General features: G+C 48.1%; 1 protein-coding gene and 1 long non-coding RNA gene across 3 annotated transcripts; both read left to right on the forward strand.

The window, feature by feature from the left end:
- The first annotated feature begins 12,244 nt into the window (after nucleotides 1-12,244).
- On the forward strand, nucleotides 12,245-15,805 carry LOC308465424. 2 transcript variants are annotated; one of them, XR_013980422.1, is made up of 3 exons: nucleotides 12,245-12,414; nucleotides 12,551-12,908; nucleotides 15,190-15,342. It is a non-coding gene; the product is annotated as an uncharacterized lncRNA (long non-coding RNA). The 2 variants fall into 2 exon arrangements; XR_013980423.1 differs by lacking the exon at nucleotides 15,190-15,342 and adding an exon at nucleotides 15,569-15,805 and having other exon boundaries at nucleotides 12,246-12,414.
- Nucleotides 15,806-24,286: 8,481 nt separating this feature from the next.
- Nucleotides 24,287-27,088, forward strand: LOC308464814 (uncharacterized protein). The gene is made up of 3 exons (XM_080984402.1): nucleotides 24,287-24,349; nucleotides 24,504-24,882; nucleotides 26,533-27,088. Exons 1-3 carry the CDS (start codon nucleotides 24,316-24,318, stop codon nucleotides 26,912-26,914), a joined length of 795 nt encoding a protein of 264 aa, XP_080840528.1. The 5' UTR covers nucleotides 24,287-24,315; the 3' UTR covers nucleotides 26,915-27,088.
- Nucleotides 27,089-27,554: the final 466 nt, after the last annotated feature.

A 27,554-nucleotide genomic window follows, 5' to 3' on the forward strand; every position in this document is an offset into this window, starting at 1 on the left:
CCATCCCATCCCCTTGGTGAGTAGGCTATAGACACAGCTGATAAGGAAGTCAATCCGGCAGATGGAGTTGCATGAAGACACTTGTCAGAGTCTAGATTCTATTTTTGCAGTTTGGGCACCGAACGAAAACCCCCCAAACCACAATCGTGTTTCAGTTCCCACTTGTACAGTGGTACCTCAGGTTAAGTACTTAATTCATTCCAGAGGTCCGTACTTAACCTGAAACTGTTCTGTCCTGAAGCACCACTTTAGCTAATGGGGCCTCCTGCTGCTGCTGTTCTGCCGGAGCACGATTTCTGTTCTCATCCTTAAGCAAAGTTCTTAACCTGAAGCACTATTTCTGGGTTAGTGGAGTCTGTAACCTGAAGCGTATGTAACCTGAGGCACCACTGTATAGACTAATAGCAAATCCCTTCTCTTTGATTTCAGATCCTTAGGTAGCTAAATGTCGCCATCTACAGAGAAGAGGGAGCTCTTGGAGGCTTGGTGGTGGGGAGGAGGAATCTAAAGGTTTGCAGAAGTACAAAATGCGGTGAGCCAGTGTGGTTTGGTGGTTAGGGCTCAGTCTAGGACCTTGGAAATCAGGGTTCAAGTCCCCCTAGGACACTAAGTGGAGTAGGTTAGGCCAAAAGACAGAGACTGGCCTAACCTGACAGGGTTGTTGTGAGAATAAAACAGAGACATATTCTACTCATGTAAAAACACACTGATTCCTGGACCATCCGTGGGCCGGATTTAGAAGGCGATTGGGCCAGATCCGGCTTCTGGGCCTTAGTTTGCCTACCCATGCACTAGCAAAAACATGTACATTAGTCAGTGCTGAATCCAAAAAAAAAGGTGTGCATTAGGAGAAATTCACATTAAATTACTGGCAAATTTTCATGACTTTCCAAAAAAACTGCAGAGAAGTGGAGAACTCAATTTAAGAATGGAAAAATGAGAAACTTAGAAAACCTGCCTGACTCCAACAGGGTCAAAGCGAAGACTGTAAATTCACTTTGAGAATTCTTATGGGGTGAGACATCAGTGTGATCAAAGAGTGGAACTATCTCCCTCAGGAGGCTGTGGACTCTCCTTCCTTGGAGGTTTTTAAGCAGAAGTTAGATGGCCACCTGTCATGGATGCTTTAGTTGAATTTCAGGGGGTTGGACTAGATGATCCTTGAGGTCCCTTCCAACTCTACGGTTCTATGATTCTATGAAATAAACACAATATCTAGCCTTTTTTTAAATAAAAAAAAATAAACTGTCATTCACAGACACCTGGAAACCACAATCAAATATTTCTTCCTGCACCTGTTGTGCCCATCACCTCCCAAGGGAAATTCTGTTGTTCTAAAAGGGTGTTCAGCTTACTCAAGCTGAAAACTCCCACCAGCTTTGCACTTAAAATTCTCACCATGAGATGGCCCTATGGTAGAATGGATGGCGAGAAAAACTCTTTTCTGAAATAGCATGGAAGGAGCCCCTTTGTAACAGCTGCGCTTTACATATAGCTTTCAGTTGTACCTGTGCATCCAGGCACTGCCTAACCTCACAAAGTAATCAGGATGAATCCTCAAAGAGAAAGCGACATTGTGCAAACCAGCCAGGAGGAAGGTTTTAGAAAGTAGGTTGTCCTTTTACTGACTGAGTTAATCAAGGAAGGAATGGCTGCTCTGAACTTGGAATAGGGATGGTCTTAAGGAAAAGCGGGGAATTCCAGGATCAAATCAGAAACTGGGACGGCTTCTGTAAATCCAGGACTGTCCCTGGAAAACAGGGACACTTGGAGGGTCAGGAGGGGAAGCAAAGAAGACCATTGGTGAGTTAATCCCTGCTGGAGAGGCAGAGTAAACACTATACAGTGGTACCTCGGGTTAAGTACTTACAGTGGTACCTCGGGTTAAGTACTTAATTCGTTCCGGAGGTCCGTTCTTAACCTGAAACTGTTCTTAACCTGAAGCACCACTTTAGCTAATGGGGCCTCCTGCTGCCGCCGCACCGCCGGAGCACGATTTCTGTTCTTATACTGAAGCAAAGTTCTTAACCTGAAGCACTATTTCTGGGTTAGCAGAATCTGTAACCTGAAGCGTATGTAACCCAAGGTATCACTGTAATTCATTCCAGAGGTCTGTTCTTAACCTGAAACTGTTCTTAACCTGAAGCACCATTTTAGCTAAAGGAGCCTCCCACTGCCACCGCCGCGCCACCGGAGCACAATTTCTGTTCCCATCCTGAAGCAAAGTTCTTAACCTGAGGTACTATTTCTGGATTAGTGGAGTCTGTAACCTGAAGCGTCTGTAACCTGAGGTACCACTGTAGAGGGAAAGCCGTTCAATGCTGGGATATCAGAATCCCCACCTTGGTGCTGCCATCTTGCTGTATAAAGGACACACCCCATTACAATTGCGGCAGAAGCATCCTCCATTTATCCTCATCTGTGATGCAGCCACGGAAAGTATCAAGCAGGGATGAGCAACGCTGTGTCTCCCAAGATGCTCCTGGGCTCCAACTCCCATCAGCCACAGCTGGCGCAACCAATGATCAGGAGGGGTTGGGAGTTGTTCAGCAACACCTGGAGCTCCACAGTTCCCCCACCCTTGAGACAGGGGCTTTATCTATATATGCATGCAAACACACCCACACACCCATGCCAGGAATCCTACATGTTTCTTCCTTTCAAAGACTGGACCCTAGAAGGGAGCAGAGATGCAGATTTGCATAAGGAAGACCTTCCTCAGGCCTCAGGAGGGTTTAAAGGAGAAGAGCATGAGGCTCTTGGTCAGCAGAGCTGCTAGTCTGTCTTCTCCACCATGGGACTGAACCTTCTCCTCCTTGTCTTCTCGGCTTTTTGCAATGGTGAGAAATAGGGATTAGGTTTGATCAGGAGGGTTCCCTGATTAAGCAGCTGTTGACGTTGCTTTGAGCTGCTTTCCCATTTCTGCGATAGCTTCATCGCTTAGCATGGTACCTCGATCTCCAGAGACAGCAAGTGTGTGACAGTACTGCTCCCCAAAACCCTGTCTTTATCAGTACCAATAAAATCATGGGATGCATGTCCCTTATTGACCCTGGCAAGTTTCAGAGGTGAGTGATGCAATGGTTTGGTTTCCCTCTTATTCCTCCCAGGTCTCAGTTCCCAGGCTGCGTTGACTCAGACAAATGGTCCCGTCTCCGTGGCCCTCAGAGGGTCAACAACCCTGTCATGCACTCTGCAAGGCGTGGAGTTTATCAGCACAGTCCACCCATCCTGGTACCTTCAGAGAGAAGGGAAGGCTCCCCAGTTACTAATCTACAAGTCCAGAGAAAGAGCCACAGGTATCCCTGAGCGTTTTTCTGGAGAGACATATGGCAACACTGCAAAGCTAACTGTCTCCAGCATTGAGGAGGGCGACGAAGGGGATTATTATTGTGCAGTGTGGCATGAAAACACGTTGCACCGTGATGCAGTCATATGTAGAACTGGAACAACAACTCTCTGGGCCCGGAAGAGAGGTGCAGGAACAAGAGGAGTGGAGAGGACCTAAAATTGTTGCACGTTTAATGCACTGAAGTAGAGATTTTTTGACTACAGAAGGATACTCTTTCAACTCCAGCTGTTAGCATCTACCTCAGTGTCTCCCATCGTTGGGTCTCCAGCTGTTTTTGGACTGCAACTCCCATCATCCTTAGTTGACAAGACCAGTGGTCAGGGATGATGGGAATTGAGTGGCGAGTTCCTGTCCCCCCCCCCCAGGGGAAATAAAGACACACGACACAATTATTAAGGTTAATGGGCTAAATAAGGCCACAACTTTATTGATTACAGGGGATGAGCGGTATTGGCTTAGGCATTGGTCCTAACCGACTATATCCGGCTTCAGCCCGTCCGCTTGAAGTCCGGGAAGGGTTAACCAACAGTAGGGGGAGTCCTGCTGATGCACATCAACTAGGAACTCCCCCGGGGTCACCGCTCAGGGGCGTACATGTGTATGCTTATGAATCTGAATTCACAAGACAATATGGCAGTCAAATAAAGAGAGAAAACATGATTACTAAATCCTGACGAACTTCTTAACTTGTCCAAGTTGGTAGAAGAGAGATTTACATGCAATGGGCCACCACCGAGGAGGCCTTGCAAATCTGGTACCCTCTGGACTACAGCTCTGCAGATGCCTGATTATTGTCTTCCAAAGCAACTACTCTATTCCAAACTTAAAAATGGAAAGCGTAATGCTGGTGGTCAGCAAAAGATGTTTAAGGACTCTCTCAAGGCAAATCTAAAAAAAATGTAGTATAAACACTGACAACTGGGAAACACTAGTCTGCGAGCACTCTAATTGGAGAACAGCCTTTACCAAAGGTGTCATGAACTCTGAAAATGCTTGAACTCAGGATGAAAGGGAGAAACATGCTAAGAGGAAGGCATGTTTGGCAAACCCTTACTATGATCAACTCCCGCCTATGTCCCCACTGTGGAAGGAAGTGTGGATCCAGAATTGGCCTCCACTGTCACTTATGGACTCACTGCTAGAACCATGTTCATGGAAAACAATCTTACTGGCTACGAGTGATCACCAAAGAAGAAGAAAATAATGCAAATTAGGCAGTGGAATGGAAACAAGATCATTTTTCTCCCCCATCCTTAATTCAGAGATGTGGCAGTTCATCTGACAGGGTGCAGCAGAGGCCCTTCTGCTTATTTTGTAGCTTTAATACCCTTTGGCACAAGGGTGAAAGATCAGGAGATTTGCATGAAGAGTCTGCTGTCTGGGCCACTGGAGGTTTAAGAGGGATGGGGAAGAGGCCGGTCAGAGATCCCATTGCTTCCTGTTCCTCCACGATGGCCTGGGCCTCCCTGATCATCACAATCCTGTCTTCCATCGGTGAGAGCAATTGAATAGCGAAAGGAAGAGAAAAATCTGACAAAAGTCTCTTACACTATAATCCAATATTTGTGAAGGTTTGGTGTTGCTACACTGTGTGAGATAGTTCTTGTTGCGTGGCGAGTTCCCGACCCCCCCGGTGGAAATAAAGACACATGACACAATTATTAAGGTTAATGGGCTAAAAAAAAGGCCACAACTTTATTGGTTGCAAGTGATGAGTGGTATTGGCTTAGGCATTGGTCCTAGAAGAAGAAAAAGAAGAGTTTGGATTTGATATCCCCTTTTATCACTACCTGAAGGAGTCTCAAAGCGGCTAACATTCTCCTTTCCCTTCCTTCCCCACAACAAACACTCTGTGAGGTGAGTGGGCTGAGAGACTTCAGAGAAGTGTGACTAGCCCAACGTCGCCCAGCAGTTGCATGTGGAGTCCACCACTTTTAACCACTACACCACACTGCCTCTCCTAACCGACTATATCTGACTCCAGCCCATCTGCTTGAAGTCTGGGAAGGGTTAACCACCAGTAGGGGGAGTCCTGCTGATGCACATCAACTAGGAACTCCCCCTGGGGTCACTGATAAGGGGCGTGCCAGGTGGCGGTCAGCAAAGAGGGAGATTCCTGGCCATGTCCTGCCTATTTAGGGCAGACCACGCCCTCGAATCAGCCGATTGGCCGGCTAGGGGGTGATGTGCGTGGAGGTATACGCACATCCGCAACCCCACCTCCTCCTTAAGGCGGAAGTGGCTTTCCCTTCCAGGTCCCAATGCCCAGCAGCAGCTCCACCCCCTGAAACCCTCAGAGGTTGTGTCTGCAGGAGATACGCTCACCTTTTCCTGCAGATTCAGTGGTGGAACCCTCACTGATGGCAACTACCTTCTCTGGGTCCAGCAGAAACTGGGGAATTCTCCATGGCTGTTGATTGACCAGACCAGCAGAAGAGCGCCAGGCATAGCAGACCGTTTCTCTGGGTCTAAGTCAGGGAACACCATGTCCCTGACCATCACAGGAGCTATGGCAGAAGACAAGGCGGATTATTACTGCACCATTAATAGCCCTGGCCAGTATGTCACTGTTATGTAGTGTAGTTTCACCCTGGGCCAACAGGGGGATACTGTATATAGTTTTCACTCAGGTCTGTAGATAGTTTTCACTCAGGTCCGCGGCAGTTATTTTAGGCGGGAACTCTGGGCTGTTGTGGTTACAATGTTGACAGCCGGCTGCCTATAAATACAGGCCGGCTGAGCTGTTCACAGTTAGTTCTATTCCAGCTTACCATAATAAAGAGCTACTTGAAGAAATCGCTGTGCCGGCTGCTATGTCAACCCACCACCTAACACTGGCGACGAGGATGGGATTGATGGACATCAGAGCACAGCCAGATGCGGCCAGCCTCTGAACTGAGCTGAATCACTGAGCTGAATCACAGAGCGAAATCACTGAGCGAAATCACTGGGCAGAACCAATTCAGAGCTGACTGTTCTGGCTAGAGCACTGTGTTCCATCCATCGCCCTTCACGCCGGCATCGGAATCATGGCTTCACTTGTGCCTCTACCGCCGTTTGCGCCAGCCTCTGAATCATGGGACTCCTACCTCGCTCGGTTCGACTGCTACCTCCAAGCCAACGAGCTGACAGAAGTATCACAGGAGCGGAAGCGGGGCCTATTCCTCAGCCTCTGTGGGCCTGAGGTGTTTGAGACGGCCCGAGCGTTGGTTGCGCCTGAAGCAGTCCAGGCAACACCATGGGACACGATCCAAGAGAAGCTCCGCAACCACTACGCACCAAAGCCGTCCAAGATTGCTGCCCGCCATGCGTTCTACCACCGGAACCAGGCAGAGGGGGAGTCAATCAACAACTACACCACCGCCCTGCGACAGGCTGCAATGCACTGTGAGTTCTGAGACTTAGACGATGCCCTGATGGATCGAATCGTCTGCGGGGTCCGGGACATCCATCTGCAACGGCGCCTCCTAGCCAAGCCAGACCTCACGCTACAGAAAGCCATTGAGGAGGCTGTGGCCTCAGAAGCTGCTGAACGCTCCGCCCAGGAGATCCGCAAGTCCAGCAGCCCGCGTCTTGCTAGGGAGCCAGTTCCGGTGCATCATGAAAAGGCCAGCAGTGAGGAGGCATCCTCCTGTGAAGACGATGACGTGCACCAGACAAAGCGGGAGCGCAGGAAGTTCCAACAGAAGTCCAAGGGCCAACCGAAATGTGCTGGCTGCGGAGGCAACCATTCCCGTGCCAAGTGTCGATTCAGAGACGCCATCTGTAGGAAGTGTTCCAGAAGGGGCCACATCGCTAAGGTCTGCCGATCGGCTCCGTCTGACACCCCCCCTTCATCGATTCGCAAGTCCAAGTCTTCACTCCAGTCTGCCAAGGAAAGTTGTTTCGCTCTCACCAACTGCCGCTGCCCGTCTGGAACCACGATTGGCCAAACCGACTCGCCTACGCGACGCAAGCTGAACGTCACGGTGCTCATTGAAGGAGCTCCATGTGACATGGAGATCGACACCGGGTCTGCCCTGTCCATCGTGTCATGGAGCACCATCAAAAGACTGGTACCCAGAGTGTCCAAAAGGCAACTCGACTCTCACCGCGTACACCTGAGAGACTACCAGGGAAACGACATTCCCGTGGTAGGCGTTGGCCGGTTCCGGATCGCCTTCAAGGATTTTTCGGGCCTGCTCCGGTTGGTGGTGGTCGAAGGTCAGCGGCCAAGCCTCCTAGGGCTAGACTGGTTTGATGCCCTCGGCCTGGAAGTCACCGGCATCAACTGCATCTCTAACGCAGAGACTGAGGGTCTGGTCAAAGACTTTGCCGAGGTTTTTGACGGCACCTTGGGCCAGTATACAGGTACGCCCATCTCCTTTAGCCTTGATCCACAAGTCGCCCCCATCAAGCTAAAGCCACGCCGGGTTCCCTTTGCTCTCAAGGCTAAGGTGGATGAACAACTGGACAAACTGATCGCCCAAGGAGTTTTGGAGCCGGTTGACCACGCAAAGTGGGAAACCCCCATCGTCACGCCGGTCAAGCCAGATGGGTCGGTGAGAATCTGCGCTGACTACAAGTGCACGATCAACAAGGCACTTCAGCAGCACGCTTATCCGGTTCCTGTTGTCCAACACCTGCTGCATTCCCTGGGTGAGGGTAAGGTCTTCGCTAAGCTGGACCTTGCCCAAGCCTATCAACAACTGCCAGTCGATGATGCCACTGCTGAAGCCCAGACGATCGTCACCCACCGGGGGGCTTTCCGTTGCCGCCGGTTGCAGTTCGGGGTGAGTGTGGCTCCTGGCATCTTCCAAAGCCTTATGGAGCGTCTCCTGCAAGGGCTTCCGGGCGTGGTACCATATTTTGATGACGTCTTGGTGTCTGCAGACTCACACCAGCAGCTGTTCGAGCGCCTCCGTGCCGTGCTGACCAGGTTCCAGGAGGCCGGGCTCAAGGTAAAGAGGGAGAAGTGCCAGATCGCCGTTCCACAGGTAGAGTTCCTGGGCTATCTTATCGATGCCTCCAGTCTTCATCCAACCACATCCAAGATCCGCGCTATCCAGCAGGCCCCCACCCCAAAGAACAAAACGGAGTTGCAGGCATTCCTGGGGCTGCTGAACTTTTATAACATGTTCCTGCCCCACAAAGCCACAGTGGCTGAGCCTCTTCACCGACTCCTTAGCACTAAGACGCCTTGGGCCTGGGGTCATCGGGAGACGGCGGCCTTCAACGCGGTCAAGGCTCTCCTTTCTTCAGACAGTGTGCTGGTACAGTACAGTGAATCCAGGCCGCTGGTCCTTGCCTGCGACGCCTCACCTTTTGGCATCGGTGCTGTCCTTAGTCACCGTTTTCCAGATGGAAGAGAAGCACCGCTCGCCTACTTTTCCAGGACACTATCTCCGACGGAACGGAATTACAGCCAGCTCGACAAGGAGGCATTGGCACTTGTGGCTGGAGTGAAGAGGTTCCATGAATACCTCTATGGCAGGACTTTTGACCTCATCACTGACCACAAGCCACTCCTGGGCCTCCTCGCCGGTGATCGTCCAACTCCACCGGTCCTCTCACCACGCATGCTGCGATGGACTGTTTTCCTGGCTGCCTACCACTACCGGCTCATCCATCGCCCGGGGAAATCGATGGGCCATGCCGACGCCCTCAGCCGTTGCCCTCTTCCAGCATTTGTGGAAGACCCGGCTCCAGCTTCATCGCTCCTTCTGATTGAGGATCTTCCGGCAGCGCCTGTATCGGCTGCCACTGTGGCCTCTGCATCTGCCCAGGATCGCACCATCAGCCGGGTGCTCAACTGGGTGTGGAGGGGGTGGCCACAAGGGCCTTTTGCATCGGAGTTCCAGCCCTTCGCAACCAGACAACATGAACTCTCAGCTCATCGTGGCTGCCTGCTGTGGGGAGACCGCGTCGTGATTCCCCAGGGACTCCGTCAGCGCGTCCTGGAGGCTCTGCACGTTGGCCACCCGGGAATTGTCAAAATGAAGGCGTTGGCTCGGTGTTACGTCTGGTGGCCTAATATGGACGATGCCATCACTGCCTGGGTGTCCGCCTGTCAAGCGTGCCAGGAGTCGAGGCCTGCACCACCGGCAGCTAAGGGACACACCTGGGAGACGCCAAAGACACCCTGGTCGAGGGTGCACATCGATCTGGCTGGCCCCTTTCACGGCCGGACCTTTATGGTAGTGGTGGACGCCTATTCCAAATGGCTGGAGGTCGCCCTGATGCCCTCCACCACTACCGAAGCTGTCATCCGGGTGCTGCGAGGCCTGTTTGCAACGCATGGGTGTCCTGATGTCCTTGTCTCTGACAACGGACCGCAGTTCACGTCAGGCACGTTTGAGTGGTATCTTTTGGGACTGGGCATCCGCCATGCCCTAACGGCACCTTTTCATCCATCCAGCAACGGGCAAGCGGAAAGAATGGTGCGCTCGACAAAAGAGGCACTGGCGCGCCTGGACCGGGGAGACTGGCATGAGCGGGTCGCCGAATACTTGTTCGTGCAACACATCACCCCTCATGCGGCCACAGGGAGGAGTCCTGCTGAACTGCTTATGGGCCGCCGCCTCAGGTCACCGCTCGACCGGCTACACCCAGACTTTGCCGTGGCTGAACCCCCAGGCTGTGCCAACGCACCACGGTCATTTGTCCCAGGAAACCAGGTCTTTGCCCGGAACTATGTGGGGAACATCCCTTGGGTGCCAGCCACAGTAGTGGGAGTCACTGGACCTCGCTCGTACCAGGTGGCACTCGAAGACGGACGCTTGTGGCGACGGCACATAGACCAGCTTAGGCGCAGGGTTGGGGACTTGGACACTACCGAGGTGCCCCCAACTGCGCTTGCGGCTCCAGAAGAGACACGTACAGATGGCGAGGCCCCACCTACACCTCCCTCACAAACTGCCAGCGTGGAGCCGAACCAAGCCGTTTCAGAACAGACTCAGACCACTCCACTTGCGGAGGCTCCACCCACAGCAGCGGATCCAGGGGAGTTGGTTCCAACGCCACCTAGGGTCGCACCACAGCCTCAGCGAGAACTGTGTGGCCCTCCGGACTTGGCTACCAGTCCCCGGCGGTCTGGCAGAGTTTCCAAGCGCCCAACTTATTTAAAGGACTATGTTGTTGGACAGGTATCACTGTTGGTCTAAGTATGGGAAATGTAACCGATATGCTTTTGTGCTTAATTGAACCATTACGCGTAGTGCTGTATATAAGGAAACCATTACGATTGTAACTAACGCCTTATCTCGGTGGGGAGGGGTGTTATGTAGTGTAGTTTCACCCTGGGCCAACAGGGGGATACTGTATATAGTTTTCACTCAGGTCTGTAGATAGTTTTCACTCAGGTCCGCGGCAGTTATTTTAGGCGGGAACTCTGGGCTGTTGTGGTTACAATGTTGACAGCCGGCTGCCTATAAATACAGGCCGGCTGAGCTGTTCACAGTTAGTTCTATTCCAGCTTACCATAATAAAGAGCTACTTGAAGAAATCGCTGTGCCGGCTGCTATGTCAACCCACCACCTAACAGTCACAGTGGTCCATGCACATGGGGAAGCCAGACAAAAACTCTCCTAAACTGCCTCCATTAGCCTAAGTTCCTCTTGCGGTGAATGAAATCTTGAGGGAAATTTCACAAGCTGTCAAGACTCAGGAGAAAATTTACAAACATTAGAGAATGGTCAGCAAAATTATAATTTATCCATTCATATTATGACTTTCCTATTTTATTTTCAAAACTTCAAATATAACTGAAAAATAAATCAAATGTGAGTGTTTTAAACTCTGTGAACTAAGTCCTACTCAGAGTAAACCCACTGAAATGAATGCACCTAAGGAAGCCATGTGTATTTAATAGATCCTCTTGGAATAGGACTAGCCCATTATACCCTGCTTTCTTTCTAATATTGTACTTGTTAGGCAGTCCTTTCCAATATGATTTTTTTCCCTCTTTAACCGACCAGTATATGTGTTGATCTTTTATTGACATTCATTATTATTATTAGTATTATTATCATAGCTGTCAACTTACAGATTTGAAAATAAGGGACCAGCAGCCTCGAAAATAAGGGATCAGCAGCCAAAATAAGGGATTTTCGGAGCACAGGTATGTTCAACTTCTGAACCTCTCTGAGCCAAAGGCAGAAAACCCAGCCAGCAGCCAAACAAAGCCTCAAGCGGTGGTTCCCACAGCGCAGCAACCCAGCAAAGGGGATGCAGCAAGGAAAAGCACCGTCACCTCTCCGCTGGGAAGCGCTGAGCAAAGACGAGTCCCCAAGCAACGCGGCCGATTTGATCGGCACAAGGCATGCAAGTTCCACCCCCCCCAGTCGTTCTTAGACTCCTTATTGGGTGAGCAACGCAGCCAAGCAACACAGTTGGAGCCTCCCTCCTCCCTGGCCGGCAGGAGGGAGGGAGAGGAGCTGCTTCCTTTGAAACCCGGGAAATTTAAGGGACATCATCAATAAGGGACAGCAGCGGGACACAGCGCTGGGATAAGGGACTTTCCCGCCAAATAAGGGACGGTTGACAGCTATTATTATTATTATTATTATTATTATTATTATTATTACAGATATTTATTTATTTGTTTTATTGCATTGTATTGTTTTTGTGTTGCGAGCTGCCTTAATATATGTTCTTAAAGTGCAGCTTGTAAATATTAAACAGATAGATAAGACGATACATCTACGATCAGGCTGTTTGCCACGATGTCCTTCAAATTCCATTTATTTGTATTTAAAGAGCAACCCGGCAAATTGGCGAGCCGGCATTGTAGCCTAAACCAGAGGGAGCCAACGTTGTGCCATTGGGTCGTTCCTGGACATAAATGATCCTTTTAAAGTTCTGCACAGTGCTTAGCAACATCCCTTTATTGACACAGAAGGAAACTAGCTGTCTGGAGCAGCCAGTGAGCTTCAAGGATATTTGCATGCAGGGATGCTTCTTGCATTGAAAAGGGGATCGCCTAATTCCTCCAGCTAGAAACCCCTTTGTCCCAGGAAGCTGTGAATTCCTCACCATGGCTCGGCTCTTGAAAGTCTTCCTATTTCTCGCTTGCTGTTGCTGGGGTAGGAGGGAGGATTTAAACATGTTTTATTAAATATATTCCCCTAGTTTCTCCTCCCTGCCCCTATTTATGCCAGGGTATTCACTTTCTGATCCTCCATTTCCACTTAATTTTTTTGCTACCATTTTTGGTTCCAGGTTGTGAGGCGCAGTTCACGATGACTCAGCCGCCTTTCATCTCGGCCTCCATGGGAGAAACAGTCAGGATCTCTTGTACCAGAAGCAGTGGGGGTATAAGAAGCAGCTGGAATTCCTGGTACCAACAGAAACCCAACAGTGCTCCGATACCGCTAATATACAAGGATGAAGAGAGAGTGTCGGGGATCCCAGAGCGATTCTCTGGTTCTTATGACACCTCAGCCAATTCTGTCACCTTAACCATCTCTAACGTCCGAGCAGAAGATGAAGCTGACTATTACTGTCAATCTTATGATAGCAGCGGGCAGCACACAATGATACAAGCTGATGAGGAAGTGAGACAAAATCCTTCCTTTAGGTGATTAGCTCTACTTGGTATTGCTTGATGGTAGACGTAAGAGCTGACCTTGTTCTCTTAAGGGCTCGTGGGACAATTCATGCCCAACTTCAGCACGTGCTGCCCACTTGCTACCAAGCCACGTTGAGGATTAATTTGTATTAATTAATGTATTAATTTACTGTATTAATTTACAAAGCATTGGTAACCCTCTCTTGAAAGGCTAGTTTATGTTATGGGCATACAGGTAAAGATGGTGAAAAATGGATTGCAGAGATGGAATACAAATGGAATTGTGTGTGTAAAGTAAAAATTAAAAGGGGGGGGGGAGGAAGAGAAGCTCTATTCTACAAAAGGTCTATGAAGGAAACTTAGAGCAGACTCTTTCCCTAGCCTTTATCATCCTTGGACTGAACTGAATTTAATTTACAGTCATACCTTGGGTTGCAAACGTGATCCATGCGTGAGGCACGTTCGCAAACCACATGCGAACATCATGGGCTCAGCACAGGCGCCTTTCTATTTTGAATCACCAGTAGGTGCCACTGTTGCTCTTTTTGAACAGGGGAAGTGGTGGGGAGGCAGGTAGAATCTGCTACTATGACTTACTGTATTTTTTGCTCCATATAAGACGCACTTTTTTCCTCCTAAAAAGTAAAGGGAAATGTCTGTGCGTCTTATGGAGCGAATGTGTAGTCCCTGGAGCCAAATTGCCCAGGGGCAAAAAGCAGATCATGCTTTTTTTTTTTTTTTTAGAAAGAGGGAAGGGGGTGTTGAAACGAAGCCGCTGAGCAGCTGGTAGGCAAGCGATCAGGAGGGAGATAAGGGAGGCTAATGATAAAGGAGGCTGCCTGGGAGGGGGGAGGTAAAAGCACATGGATCCTCAGGATTTTTGCATTGGGTCACCCCAAATTCACCATCAGATCACATAGCATGTCCATGGCTATAGCCCGCACCAAAAAAATCATGCACCCACTGTTGTGTGGGACCGCAGTGGCGCAAAACCATGGTTACAAAGCATGGATCCACATGGATTCTCAGGATTTTTGCATTGGGCTACCCCAAACTCACCGTCAAATCACATGTCTGTGGCCACAGCATGAACCACAAAATCATACATCCACTGTTTCATTCAGAATATTTTTTTTTCTTGTTTTCCTCCTCTAAAAACTAGGTGCGTCTTATGGTCAGGTGTGTCTTATGGAGCGAAAAATACAGTATACCCTACGTACATTGGGTCAACTCAGGGGTCACCTCCCCTGCCCCATCCCACAACTGGTCCTGAATAAGTTCAGGCATGGAGGACTAATGTTGAAATATGGTTTCAAAACCTAATAGATTTTTGAGGGAAGTCTTTGTCTCGGAGCTAGGCATAGGCAGGGATGGGCTGTAGCTCAGTGGTGGAGCAACTCTCCTGTGTGTAGAAGGAAGGCCCCAGGTTCAATCCTTAACATCTCCAGCTAAGGACAGGGATGTATCCTGCCTGAAATAACCTGGAGAGCTTCTGCTAGACAACCCAGCGCTAGATGAGTCCATGGTCTGACTTGGTGTAAGGCAGCTTCCTATACTGGTATGAACCCGTTCATAAACAGGATACAGTATTTGCATGTGTTTGCATTTCTCCAGTCCTGAGAGGTTTAAGGGAGACCATCTGGGTTCTGCTCAGAGAAACCATTGGTTCGGGAACCTGATACTACTCCGTTTCCCCTGCCATGGCCTGGACTCCTCTCTTCCTCGTCCTCTCTGCTTACTGCACTGGTTGGTAATAGGGAGCATCTGCTTTCTCTTTATGGGGGATATGGGTTCTAGCTCAGCGGTACAGCACCTTCACAAGGTCTAGGGCTCAATCCCCAGCATCTCCTGATAAGGCTGGAAAAGGCTTCTGCTGGTGTTCGGGATAGACCATGGGTAGTCAACATGACACCTTGAACATGTTGTTGGACTACTGCTCCTATACTCCCTGATCACCGTCCCTTATGGCTGGGGCTGATGGAAGCTGGAGTCTAATGACATCGGGAAAGCACCCCATTGGCTGTCCCTGGGGTAGATAATACCAGGCTGGGTTTGACTGGGTTTGAGCAGGAGGCATCTCCATCTCCTCCATCTCCATCTCCTTTTCTCTCCTAATCACCAACTTTTGAGAAGTGATCTGACAATATTAACCACTTGGGACCAGTTTACCTGCAAGATCTCCTTACGCTATATATGCCCACTCAACCACTTCGATCTGTGGAACTGGCACCATTACGGGCGCCACATAATACTCATTCTGCGTTGGTAAGAAATCAATATTTTAGTGTAGCAGCCCCCACACTTGGGAATTCCCTGCCTATTGACACCCAGACAGCAGCCTTCCCTGTATTCCCTGTGCTAAGAACCTTTTAGTTTAGACCGGCTTACTCAGGTATGTAGAATGTGGCATGTGTTTTAACGTGCCTTTAGCTTATCTCTGATTCTGATTCTGATTATTTTTTGGGGGAATGTTTTTAAGGATCATTTTGGGTCCCCCCCCCCATTCTTCTTGTAAACCGCTTTGAGGGGTGTTTTTGACAATCAAATGGTGTGTGTGTGTGAAACAATAATAATAACACTGCTCTTCCACAAGTTTTTCTCTCTTTCCCCTCACCTTGATGGAACACAATTCTTGCCAGCAATAGCCTCCCTCTTTGCTTTTCTTCTAGGGCGTGTTTCTCAGTTCTCCCTAACTCAGCCACCCTCCATGTCGGCATCCCTTGGAGAAACCGCCAGCATCTCCTGTCGGAGGAGCAGCGGATACATTGGCACCTACAATGTCGCCTGGTATGAACAGAAGCCTGGCAGTGCCCCCCAAATCCTGATCTATTGGTTTAGCACCAGAAGCTCTGGAACACCAGAGCGGTTCTCAGGTTCTGTCAACAAACATTCCAACACAGCCACCTTAACCATCTCCAAGCTTCAACCAGAAGACGAGGCTGATTATTACTGTTTGTCTTATGACGGCAGCTACAAGTACGCACGGCGATGCAGTCCCTGGGGAAGTGAGGCAAAAACCTCTTTGCAGAAACCCAGCATTGTTTGCAATGAGCGGCCGCAGGATAGAAGCTGCACAATCGCTCCTGACCACTTCCCTCCAGCCTGACTTGCCTTAAGAGTCATAACCACAGATCTCCGCTGCATTAAAACAGAAATACGATTGCTGAAAACGTTGTGGTTCAAGCTGAGCCTGTGGTCACTAGAGGGAAGGAACGTGTTTCAGTGCAATGGTTGAGCATCTGGAACTGTTGCCATTCTCACCCTATTTCTCCAAAAGACAAGAAGTTCCAGGACTGTAGCGCTTCCACAAGTTTGGCTCCCTTTGGAAGAAGTTCTTTGGAGGTTTATGGATATTTTGAAATACTTGTGCTTATTTACAAAGACTAGGGACTGCTGTCCCAGCTCACCCCGTTCCCCTGTCAGATTGCATTTCTTGGTACAGAAAAGATTGATCTGCTGTGTAGAGATCTTTCCTATTCTGATTCATTCGAGAGGGTTCTGGAAGCTTCTCTGTGTGAAACAAGCCGAAGGTTTGTGATGTTTGGGTTATTCCTTCAGAGAAGCAGAATACAGGTGGCTTAAACTGGTTCTGTTATCTCTTCAGTCAAGGTCACGCTGACTATAATAATAAGGCCAGAAGGAAACTGGGTTTCACCTTTCTCTTTCTATCTTTATCTTCTGGTGTGGTGTTCTGTATGTAGTGTTATGTATGTCTTATTATAAGTTATTGTAAGTTTATGTTAAGTCTGCTGCAACTGGATTTCTTATGGACAGTGCCAATCCTGAATGTATTGGATATGTGACCATTATGCTCATTTGCCTTCAGTAGCAGTAAAGCTCTGCTGGATGAAATATTAATTGTCTCTGGACTATTTTTTGGGAATTCTGCAATGTGTTTAAGTTTTTACTCTGCTAACTATGTGTTGGAATCTGCTCTGGATCAATATGAGTAGAATTTATGACATCCCCAACCCCGCCCACCCCACTTCCTCCACACGTGACCACCCCTCCCCTTACACCTCATTTGACCCATCAGTTATCCTCCCATGGCTCACCAAAACTTTTCCTTTCTCCTCCTCTCACAGCTCACCTCATCCACTCCTCCTTTCAAAGGAGAGAGGGAGGTGCTTTGGAGAGAGCTTTGGCAAACCGCTTCCTCAAGTGCCTCCCAGCCTCTGTTAAGCAGCTCATCAAAGCTACCTGCCACCTGCTCTGCTTGCTTGCTCACTTGCCTGCCATTCTGTCATCACACCAGAGTTGGCTTGGCCACCTATTGGCAGCCATGCAAACTGCAGCGTGATGACAGCCTTACATTTTTCTGCATATAGGAAGATGCAGGCTGAGCCTAGGTGGAGGCGCACTGCTTAGAAACATTGCAACAGATAGCTATACAGTGCTACCTTGGCTCTCAAACCTAATCCATTCCAGGAGTCTGTTCGACTCCCGAAACTGTTCAAAAACCCTGGTACGGCTTCCGATTGGCTGCAGGATCTTCCTGCAGTCAAGTGGAAGCCGCGTTGGATGTTCGGCTTCCAAAAAATGTTCACAAACCGGAACACTTACTTCCGGGTTTGCGGTGTTCGAGAGCCGATTTGTTTGGGAGCCAAGCCGTTCAAGAACCAAGGTACCACTGCTTCCACATCAGACCTCCAGAGAGACAGTGGGCATCTCGGTGGATGGAACATCAGTAATAAATAATAATAATAAAATGCATGCTGACAGACAGCCTAATAATAAAACAGTTGCTAATATTCCTCTTCCCCACATTTTCACAAGCTGTAGATTATTTAATAACCATAGGCCTGGGTAAAGGGGAATGTAAAGAAAAAAAAAAGGACTTTTTACCACACGTTGTGGGAATGTAGAGAAGTTAAAATTTTTTGGGAAATGATATACAATGAATTGGAAAAAAAAAGTTTAAAATGACATTTGTAAAAAAACCAGAAGCATTTTTGTTAGGGATGGTAGGACAAGACCTGCCAAGAAAAACAAAGAATCTATTTATGTATGCTACAACAGTGGCAAGAGTCTTGATAGCACAAGGATGGAAGAATGAGGAAACCCCGACAAAAGAACAGTGGCAAGAGAAATTGATGAGCTATGAAGAACTGGCTAAATTGACATACAATCTGCAGGACAAGGACAACTGTGACTTTAAGGAAGAATGGGATCTTTTTACAAATGATCTAAAAAGACAACAAAATGAACTGGTGTCCTTGGCAGGTTTTGAATAAACATACACAAATTTATTGGTTGATAACATGATAAATAGACAATGCAAGGATATGTATAATTTTATAATATGTGCAGAGAAATCAGAGATAGGAGCTGAGGGAAGTCCCTGGTTGGGGGGGGGAAGGGAGGGATGGAAGGGGGGTGGGAAAAAAGGGGGAAAATAATGTATGTGATTATATGATTTGATCATTTGTTATGTTGAAATTGCTTAATAAAAATATTTTTTTAAAAAATAATAATGATGGCACCAGGTGAGCCTCTCTGGGGAGAGCATTCTACAGTCAAGGAGCCACCACAGAAAAGGCCCGTTCTCTTATTGCCACCCTCCAAATCACCCCAGGTTGGGGGACATAGAGAAGGGCCTCAGATGACACACGGAGGTTCTGGGTAGGTTCATATGGGGAGAGCCAATCCTTAAACTATTGAGGACCTGAGCTGTGTATGGCTTCATAGGTCAATACTCACACTTATTACCACCAAGGCAGTACTTAATATCTCAAAGGACAGTTGTTACCACCAGGCTGGCCCTGCATGAAATGTTTCTTTATTGTAGATCCATTCAATGAACCATGCCAGGGTTTTTTGAATGCCCTCCTAGGCTAAGTACAGACTAACCCACCGAGGGATTTCTATTTGACTGGAAGGGCAAGCAAGGTGGATAGCAGAAAGAAGAATCCAAGTCTGCCCAGACTGGCTGTATGCAAGGAAGGACCTCTGCCCCATTCCCTCTGCTAACCCAAGCCTCTGGACCCAGATCTTTATCTCTATGAATCCCAGGTACCTGAGCATACCATGACCAGCAGTTTGCAGCTGCTTTTTCTGTGCCAGTCCTCCAGCATCTATAGACAGTAGTTAAAGAGTTAGACATTTGCATGAAGGGGCTGCTCCTTTGACCTCTTTGGATTTAAAAGAGATTGGGCAGAGGCCATTAGGATATCCTTTGGCTTTAAATTTGCTCAGCAGATTTCCTCATAATGGCCTGGGGCTTGCTCCACTTCACAGTCCTGGCATCCATCATTGGTGAGGGAGATTCATTGGGAGGATGGGGGGAAAAATCTGATATGACGCAAAGAGAGGCATAACCTGCCCTCCCAAGTCCTGCGCTTTGCAGAGTATTTGGTGTTGTCCACTTTAAATTAACCTACGGATTCTTTGCCCTGCTTCCTTCCAGGTCCCAGTGTCCAGCAGTTACAGACTTTGAAGGACCCAGAATTTGTGGCACCAGGTGGGACAGTCACCATGTCTTGCAGGTTCGACAGCGGAAACATTGGTGATGGCAACTACCCTTTCTGGGTACAGAAGAAACCTGAGAGTAAACCCTGGACACTGATCTACTACACCAGCACCTGACCGTCTGACGTTCCAGCCCGTTTCTCTGGGTCTCGATCGGGGAATGTGATGTCCCTGACCATCACGGGGGCCCTTCTGGAAGACGAAGCTGCTTATTACTGCTGTGTGTGGACTGGGAGTCAGGGGCACAGTGCTTCATTCAGACGGGGAAGTGAGACAAAAACCTCCTTTCCTTTGCTCTCTATGTATGTCAACAGAAACTGAACTCCCTGCTGTAGCCTCTGTTTGTTTGCATAAGTGAAGGGTTTATTGAGCATGCATCCCTGCACCGTATCTGCAGGGAGGTTCAGCGAAGCCTGCTATTTATCAAGCACTCATTCTGAATATGCATACACAGCCAGCAGCAGACCGTCGTCGTTCCAGCCCATTTCTTTGGGTCTAGATCAGGGAATGGGATGTCCTTGACCATCACCCCTGGGCATCCTGTAGGTGTCACTGTTGCCCTTTCCACTTTGGTTGGATGGAGACACATCAAGGAAGTGTTTCAGATAAATGCATTGGATACCTAAACAGAGAAAACAGGTGGAGGAAAACGGGGCTCCACATCGCCATTTGGCAGCACAATGTTATATTGCATATGCAACGCTTATTCTTTCCCCATCTTGCTGAGTCCTAAGTATCAGTTTGCTTCCAGATTCTCTCCGCAGTTCAGTTATTGCTTAAATCGTGCTGTGCAATGTTTTATATTGTGAGTGCCTCTTTATTATTTATATTTGTGTTTTAGATGTTTTCATGCACGCTGCCTAGAGAACTTCAGTCATGGGGTGTCATAGAGATATTGTTTATATGAATAAATTAGATTTGTCCTAAATCAACAACAGAAAATGAGCAGCAGAATTTGCTGCTGTGAACCAGAGCCTTTTCACACTGCAGGAGGGGGAGAATTGGATTGGGGAAGCCCTGTGGGTGTGTCATGCAGAAAGTGGAAGGTTTGGAGAAATGGCTAAAAATGGCAGTGGAGCTGGTAACATTTTGACTTGGAGTCCTATTTGACTGGATGGGAGATTCCATCATGAGGAATTCTAATCTACGTATGGCTGTATGCAAGGAAGGTCCTTTAAAAGAAAAAAAAGGGGGAGGGAAAAAAATCAATCTATGAATCTCTGCTCTACCTTTTTTTAAAAATCAGAACCAGTCAAGGCGGTGAAAGGCCTGTGTTAGTTTCTGGAGGCTGTTGGAGGATGGATGGCAGCTAACAGATTGAGGTTGAATCCTGATAAGACAGAAGTACTGTTTTGGGGGGACAGGGGTGGGCAGGTGTGGAGGACTCCCTGGTCCTGAATGGGGTAACTGTGCCCCTGAAGGACCAGTTGCGCAGCCTGGGAGTCATTCTGGACTCACAGCTGTCCATGGAGGTGCAGGTCAATTCTGTGTCCAGGGCAGCTGTCTACCAGCTCCATCTGCTACGCAGGCTGAGACCCTATCTGCCCGCAAACTGTCTCACCAGAGTGGTGCATGCTCTGGTTATCTCCCGCTTGGACTACTGCAATGCGCTCTACGTGGGGCTACCTTTGAAGGTGATCTGGAAACTACAACTAATCAAGAACGCGGCAGCCAAACTGGTGCTTGGGAGTGGCCACCGATACCATACTATACTGGTCCTGAAAGACCTACATAGGTTCTCAGTATGTTTCCGAGTACAGTTCAAAGTGTTGGTGCTGACCTTTAAAGCCCTAAACAGCCTCGGACCAGTATACCTGAAGGAGTGTCTCCACCCCCATTGTCCAGCTCCGAGGGCCTCCTGGTGGTTCCCTCATTGCGAGAAGTGAGGTTAAATGGAACCAAGCAGAGGGCCTTTTCAGTAGTGGCGCCCTCCCATCAGATGTCAAGGAAATAAACAACTATCTGACTTTTAGAAGACATCTGAAGGCAGCCCTGTTTAGAGAAGTTTTTAATGTTTGAAGTTTTATTCTGTTTTTAGTGTTCTGTTGGTAGCCTCCCAGAGTGGCTGGGGAAACCCAGCCAGATGGATGGAATATGAATAATAATAACTATTAATAATAATAATTTTCTCTGAATCCAGATCCTTACTTCTCAGATTCCCAGCACCCTGATACCATGACCAGCAGAGGGATGCTGCTTTTTCTGAGCTAATCCTTCAGCATCCAGACACAGTAGTTAAGGAATTGCGCATTTGCATGAAGGGGCTGCTCCCTTGACGTCTGGGGATTTAAGAGAGGCTGGGCAGATGCAATGGGATCTCTTTTTTCTTTATAGAAGCCCACTCTGTAGATTTCCTCATAATGGCCTGGGGCTTGTTCCTCTTCACAATCCTGGTGTCCATCATTGGTGAGGGGGATTCATTGGTGGATGGGGAAAAAATCTGATATGAAGCAGAGAGAAGCATAACCTGCCCTTCCAAGCCCTGCACTTTGCAAAGTATTTTGTGTTGTCCACTTTAAATTAACCTACTGATTCTTTTCCTTGCTTCCTTCCAGGTCCCAGTGTCCAGCAGTTACTGACTTTGAAGGACCCAGAATTTGTGGCTCCAGGTGGGACAGTCACCATGTCTTGCAGGCTCGACAGTGTAATCGCTGATAGCAACTACCCTTTGTGGGTACAGAAAAAGCCTGATAGTAAACCCCAGACACTTATCCATGACACCAGCGTCAGACCGTCTGATGTTCCAGCTCGTTTCTCTGGTTCTAGATCTGGGAATGTTATGTCCCTGACCATCACGGGGGCCCTTCTGGAAGATGAAGCTATTTATTACTGTTGTGCGTGGGCTGGGAGCCAGTGACACGGTGCTTCATTCAGATGAGGAAGTGGGACAAAAACCTCCTCTCCTTTGCTCTCTGTGCATGTGAACAAAATCTGAACCTCTGTTTGTTTGATCTTCCTGTAGTGAATGAGTTCCCAAAGAAAGGCTGGGGCTTTCTTCAGGCAACCTGTTCTTCCACAATTTCTTCAGGGAGGTTCAACAAGATCTACTGTTTATTGATCATGCATTCTATTATGTTTGCGGGAAGGTTGTATTATATTGTGCTGCAAAAGCAAATTATAACACATTTCCCAGTGCATTTTCTCATCAACTTCCTCATTGCATGAAATTCTGATGTTTGGAGGAAGTTGGTTGGTTGAACATGAACTCCAAGCCACCTTTTATTGTGCAACCTGAATTTGCCAGTACAGTCAAACCTTGGTTCCGAAACAGCTTAGTTGCCAAACAAATCGGCTCCCAAACACTGCAAACCCGGAAGCAAGTGTTCCAGTTTGCGAACATTTTTCAGAAGCCAAACATACGACGTGACTTCTGCTTGAGTGCAGGAAGCTCCTGCAGCCAATCGGAAGCCATGCCTTGGTTTTTGAGCAGTTTTGGGAGTCGAAAGGGCTCCCAGAACTGATTAAGTTTGAGAACCAAGGTGCCGCTGTACTATATTGAATTCTGTCCTAGCCCTCGCTGCCAGTTGGAGAAATCAAACTCTCAGTAGGTTGATGCCCAATACCATAGGTGCCAACTCCCTGGGCGCCTAATCACCCACAAAATTCCCCAGGGCCCGGTCATCCACAAATTTTGGTGCCAGGGCATGGCACCTATGGCTCTGCGCACCAATGGTTGTGGGGCCAAGCTGACGCTCCTGCCCAAGACTTTAATTCTTAAATTAGAGTGGTGCCCAAGCAAGGCACAGCTACAATGAACACAGGTGTGCAAGGGAATCAGGTGCAAAGTTTGGTTCTGACCACTGTGAGAACAGGAGGTTAGACTAGATGGGTCATTGGTGTGACTGAGCAGGATCTTCTTACTTTCTTCGGTCTGAGACATTGATCCGACAAGCGACACATTCCCTGCACCTTCCTTTTCAAGATTAGGTCAGGTACTACTCTTAGAGCAGCAAGCAGCCAGAGTCCCAGGACCAGGGAAGCCCAACCCAAGGGGGTTGAGGTTCTGAGGTCTGTTGGTGGCAATGCTGGTGTCACACTGTCTCAGGAGGTGATGTTGATGGCAGCTCAGAATCTGATTTGCTCTCAGTAGCCTGCTTCTCTAAAGGAGACTCATCAGCGACAAGGAGAGGCACTGTTTGTGTGTGTCTTACTCCACAGCAAAAGGGGTCTATGGTGTTACTGGAACAGAACACCCTCAGCTCTCATGCTTGTTCCCTGACCTGGATCCATGTCTCCATTTTCCATGCTACAAACCTGTTCTCTGCTCTCAAAGCCAAGGTGCCAAAGTTGAAGGACACTTGCCCTGGTAGATGTTCTCCTTAATGTTGGGCTATATACGGTTCCTTACGCAAATGCAGTCTAAATAAGTTCAAAATATGTTCCCCCCCATGGCTTCATATTTTCTGGTGCTACCCTAGGAACAAAAACAGGTTTGGGGGCTAAACTCTGGCAGCATTCAATGCATTAATGAACTGAGCCTGATCTTCTGGTCCCAGTTTTGTTTTTAGCTAACTCAGGAGACATTTCAGAGATGGTGTGACGTGAGTTCTTTTGTCCTAGATTCATTCTGCAAATGCCTTGGGCTAAGCAGAAACTAGACCACCCCAATGATTTATATGAGATTGGCAGGGCAAGGGGGTGCTGGAAAGAAAAATACAAGTTTGCCTGTTGCTGTACGCAAGGAAAGAGCTCTAAAATGAAAATTTAGTCCCTGAATTCAGATTCCCACTCCTCAGATTCCCAGGTATCTGAGCATATCACAGTCAGCAAGACTGCAGTTGCTTTTTCTGAGCTAGTCCTCCAGCATCTAGAGACCATAGTTAAGGAGTTACACATTTGCATGAAAGGGGCTCCTCCCTTGACCTCTGGGGATTTAACAGATGCTTTGCAGATATGAATGAGATCTTCTTTTCCTTCAGAGAAAACTAGCCCAGAAGATTTCCCCATTATGCTTCTCTACTCAATCCTGCTGTCCATCATTGGTAAGGGGAATTCACTTTTTGGATGGGATACATTTTCTCTGAAGCAAAGAACATGCGTCCTCTGTGCTCTAAAACCCTACAGCTTGCAGAACATTTGGTGATGCTACATAGTAAATTAAATTGCCAAACATTGAAATGCATTGTTCCTTTCCAGGTCCCAGTGTCCAGCAGCTACAGAACTTGAAGGATCCAGAATTTGTGGCTCCGGGTGGGACGGTCACCATGTCTTGCCGACTGGAGAGCGGGAGCATCAGTGACAGCAACCAGCCTATGTGGGTGCAGAAAAAAGCCGAGAGTAAACATCGACTGATGTTGTACACCACCAGGAACAGACCGCCTGATGTTCCAGCCCGTTTCTCTGGATCTAGCTCAGGGAATGTGATGTCCCTGACCATCACGGGGGCCCTTCTGGAAGACGAAGCTGTTTATTACTGTGCTGTGTGGACTGCGAGTCACTGGCACTATGCTTCATTCATTTGGGGAAGTGAGACAAAAACCTCCTCTCCTTTGCTCCCTGTGTACATCAACAGAATCTGAACTGCCTTTCAAAGTTTCAGTGATGTCTGCACCAGCACTGTGTTTTAAAATCCTGAATACCAATCCCCAAATGTATGCATACAAAGTAAAAAAAGAGAAAAGGATCTCAACCTGCAGTAGATAGGAAAGCATTGGAAGAATATATGGCTTGCAAACTACCAATGCTAATACTTCATATCACCACCGGCAGGGCATAAAGTCTCAAAGGACAGCATCAGGGCCTGAAGCTTCAGAGGGAAGCTTTGCCCTGCTAGACCTCTCCCCTAATCTTTGATGAGTGTTGGGCCGCACAAAGTTGCTTCAGAAAATGCCAGTTCTATTTTTCTCAAAAAATGTTTAGGATTACTCTCATTTTGACTCAAGAAAATCACCATTTTATAGTTGAAATTGGGAAAAATAAATACAGTAAATGGACAAGAGTACAAAAATTCATGGGACACAGATGGCGCTGTGGGTTAAACCACAGAGCCTAGGACTTGCCAATCAGAAGGTTGGCGGTTTGAATCCCCGTGATGGGGTGAGCTCCCATTGCTCGGTTCCGGCTCCTGCCAACCTAGCAGTTCAAAAGCATGTCAAAGTGCAAGTAGATAAATAGGTACCACTCCGGCATGAAGGTAAACAGCATTTCCATGCGCTGCTCTGGTTCGCCAGAAGCGGCTTAGTCATGCTGGCCACATGACCCGGAAGATGTACGCCAGCTCCCTCGGCCAATAAAGCGAGATGAGCGCCACAACCCCAGAGTCGGCCACAACTGGACCTAATGGTCAGGGGTCCCTTTACCTTTACAAAGATTCATAAAATGTTTAGGGGTATGCATACCCCTGCATCCCCTCAGGAAAAAATCACTGCTTAAACATATTGAGAAGAACAGCTTTCTGTACCAGGGATTCATATATTCCAACCAGTGTTCTCACTGGGACAACAACAACAAAAACAACAACAGAACAGATTTGGGTGTTGAACCCTAACATCTTCACTGAATTCAAGGGTTGCTCCCCGTCCTGACCCCTTGGTCCAGGGAATTATTTTTAGCAAATGCAGCCATGCTGTTGCAGGCATGGCGTGAGCTGAAATGTTTTCTGCAGATCCATTCCTTCAATCAGGCCAGGATTCTTTTTAGTGCCTTGAGCTAAACACAGACTAGTCCACCCCTGGATTAATCATGAAGGAAAGGACGCTGCCTGCCACTGTGTGTAAGGGGGGACCTATAAAATAAAGTAATGCAAAAAACCAAAAAACCATAGCACATTCTAAGCTTAAATTCTGAATCCAGTTTGTCAGTCCCAAGTCCTGACCAGGAGTTGGCAGCTGCTTTTTCTGTTAGTCCTCTACAGTAGTTAAGGAGCTAGACATTTGCATGAAGGGGCTGCTCCCCTGACCTCTGGGGATTTAAGAGAGATGGGGCAGAGGCCAATGGGATCTCCTTTTGCTTTAGAAAATCTAGCCCAGCAGTTTTCACCATCATGGCCTTGTTTCTCGTCACATTCCTGATCGCCATCATTGGTGAGGGAAATTCATTGGGTGAATGGGGACAAATCTGCGTAGAAACAAAAGCAGTGATCTTCTGTTCTCTAAAACCCTGCACTTTGCAAAATGTTTGATGTAGATTAATGTGCTGAGCAGTTCCCTGCCTTGCTTCCTTCCAGGTCCCAGTGTCCAGCAGTTACAGACTTTGAAGGACCCAGAATTTGTGGCACCATGTCTTGCAGGTTTGACAGTGGAAACATCGGTGACAGCAACGAGCCTTGGTGGGCACAGAAAAAACCTGGGAGTAGACCCCGACGGATAATGTACACCACCAGCACCCGACCGTCTGACGTTCCAGCCCGTTTCTCTGGGTCTCGATCGGGGAATGTGATGTCCCTGACCATCACGGGGGCCCTACTGGAAGATGAAGCTGCTTATTATTGTTGTGTGTGGACTGGGAGTCAGGGGCACAGTGCTTCATTCGGATGGGGAAGTGAGACAAAAACCTCTTCTCCTTTGCTCTCTATGTGCGTCAACAGAATCAGAACTCCTTTATTGTAGCCTCTGTTTGTTTGCATAGTGAATGGTTTATTGAGCATGCATCCTTGAACAGTTTCTGCAGGGAGGTTCAGAGAAGCCTGCCATTTATCAAGCACTCATTCTGAGTCTGTGTGCACCGCTAGCACCAGAACGTCTGCCGTTCCAGCCCATTTCTCTGGCTCTAGATCAGGGAATGGAAGGTCCTAAACCATCACCCCTGGGCACCCAGTAGGTGTCACTGTTGCACTTTCAACTTTGGCTGGATGGAGACACATCAAGGAAGCGTTTCAGATAAATGTGTTGTAAATTTAAACAGAGAAAACAGTAGTGGAAAACGGGGCTCCACATTGCCATCTGGCTGCAAAATGTTATACTGCATATACAACGCATATAAACCGCTTTTGCTGTACCAATCTAGCTGAGTCCTAAGTATTGGCTTGCTTCAAAATTCTCTCTGTGGTTCAGTTTTTGCTTAAATCGTGCTGTGCAATGTTTTATATTGTAAGTGTCTCTTTATAGTTTAGATTTGTATTCTAGATATTCTTATTCCCGCTTCCTAGAGAGCTTCAGTCATGTGGTGTCATAGAGATATTGTTTATATGAATAAATTAGAGTTGTCCTAAACCAACAAAGAGGGATGCGGGTGGCGCTGTGGGTTAAA

This window comes from Podarcis pityusensis, assembly GCF_964106645.2.
Source record: "Podarcis pityusensis genome assembly, chromosome: 16".
NCBI classification, from domain to species: domain Eukaryota; kingdom Metazoa; phylum Chordata; class Lepidosauria; order Squamata; family Lacertidae; genus Podarcis; species Podarcis pityusensis.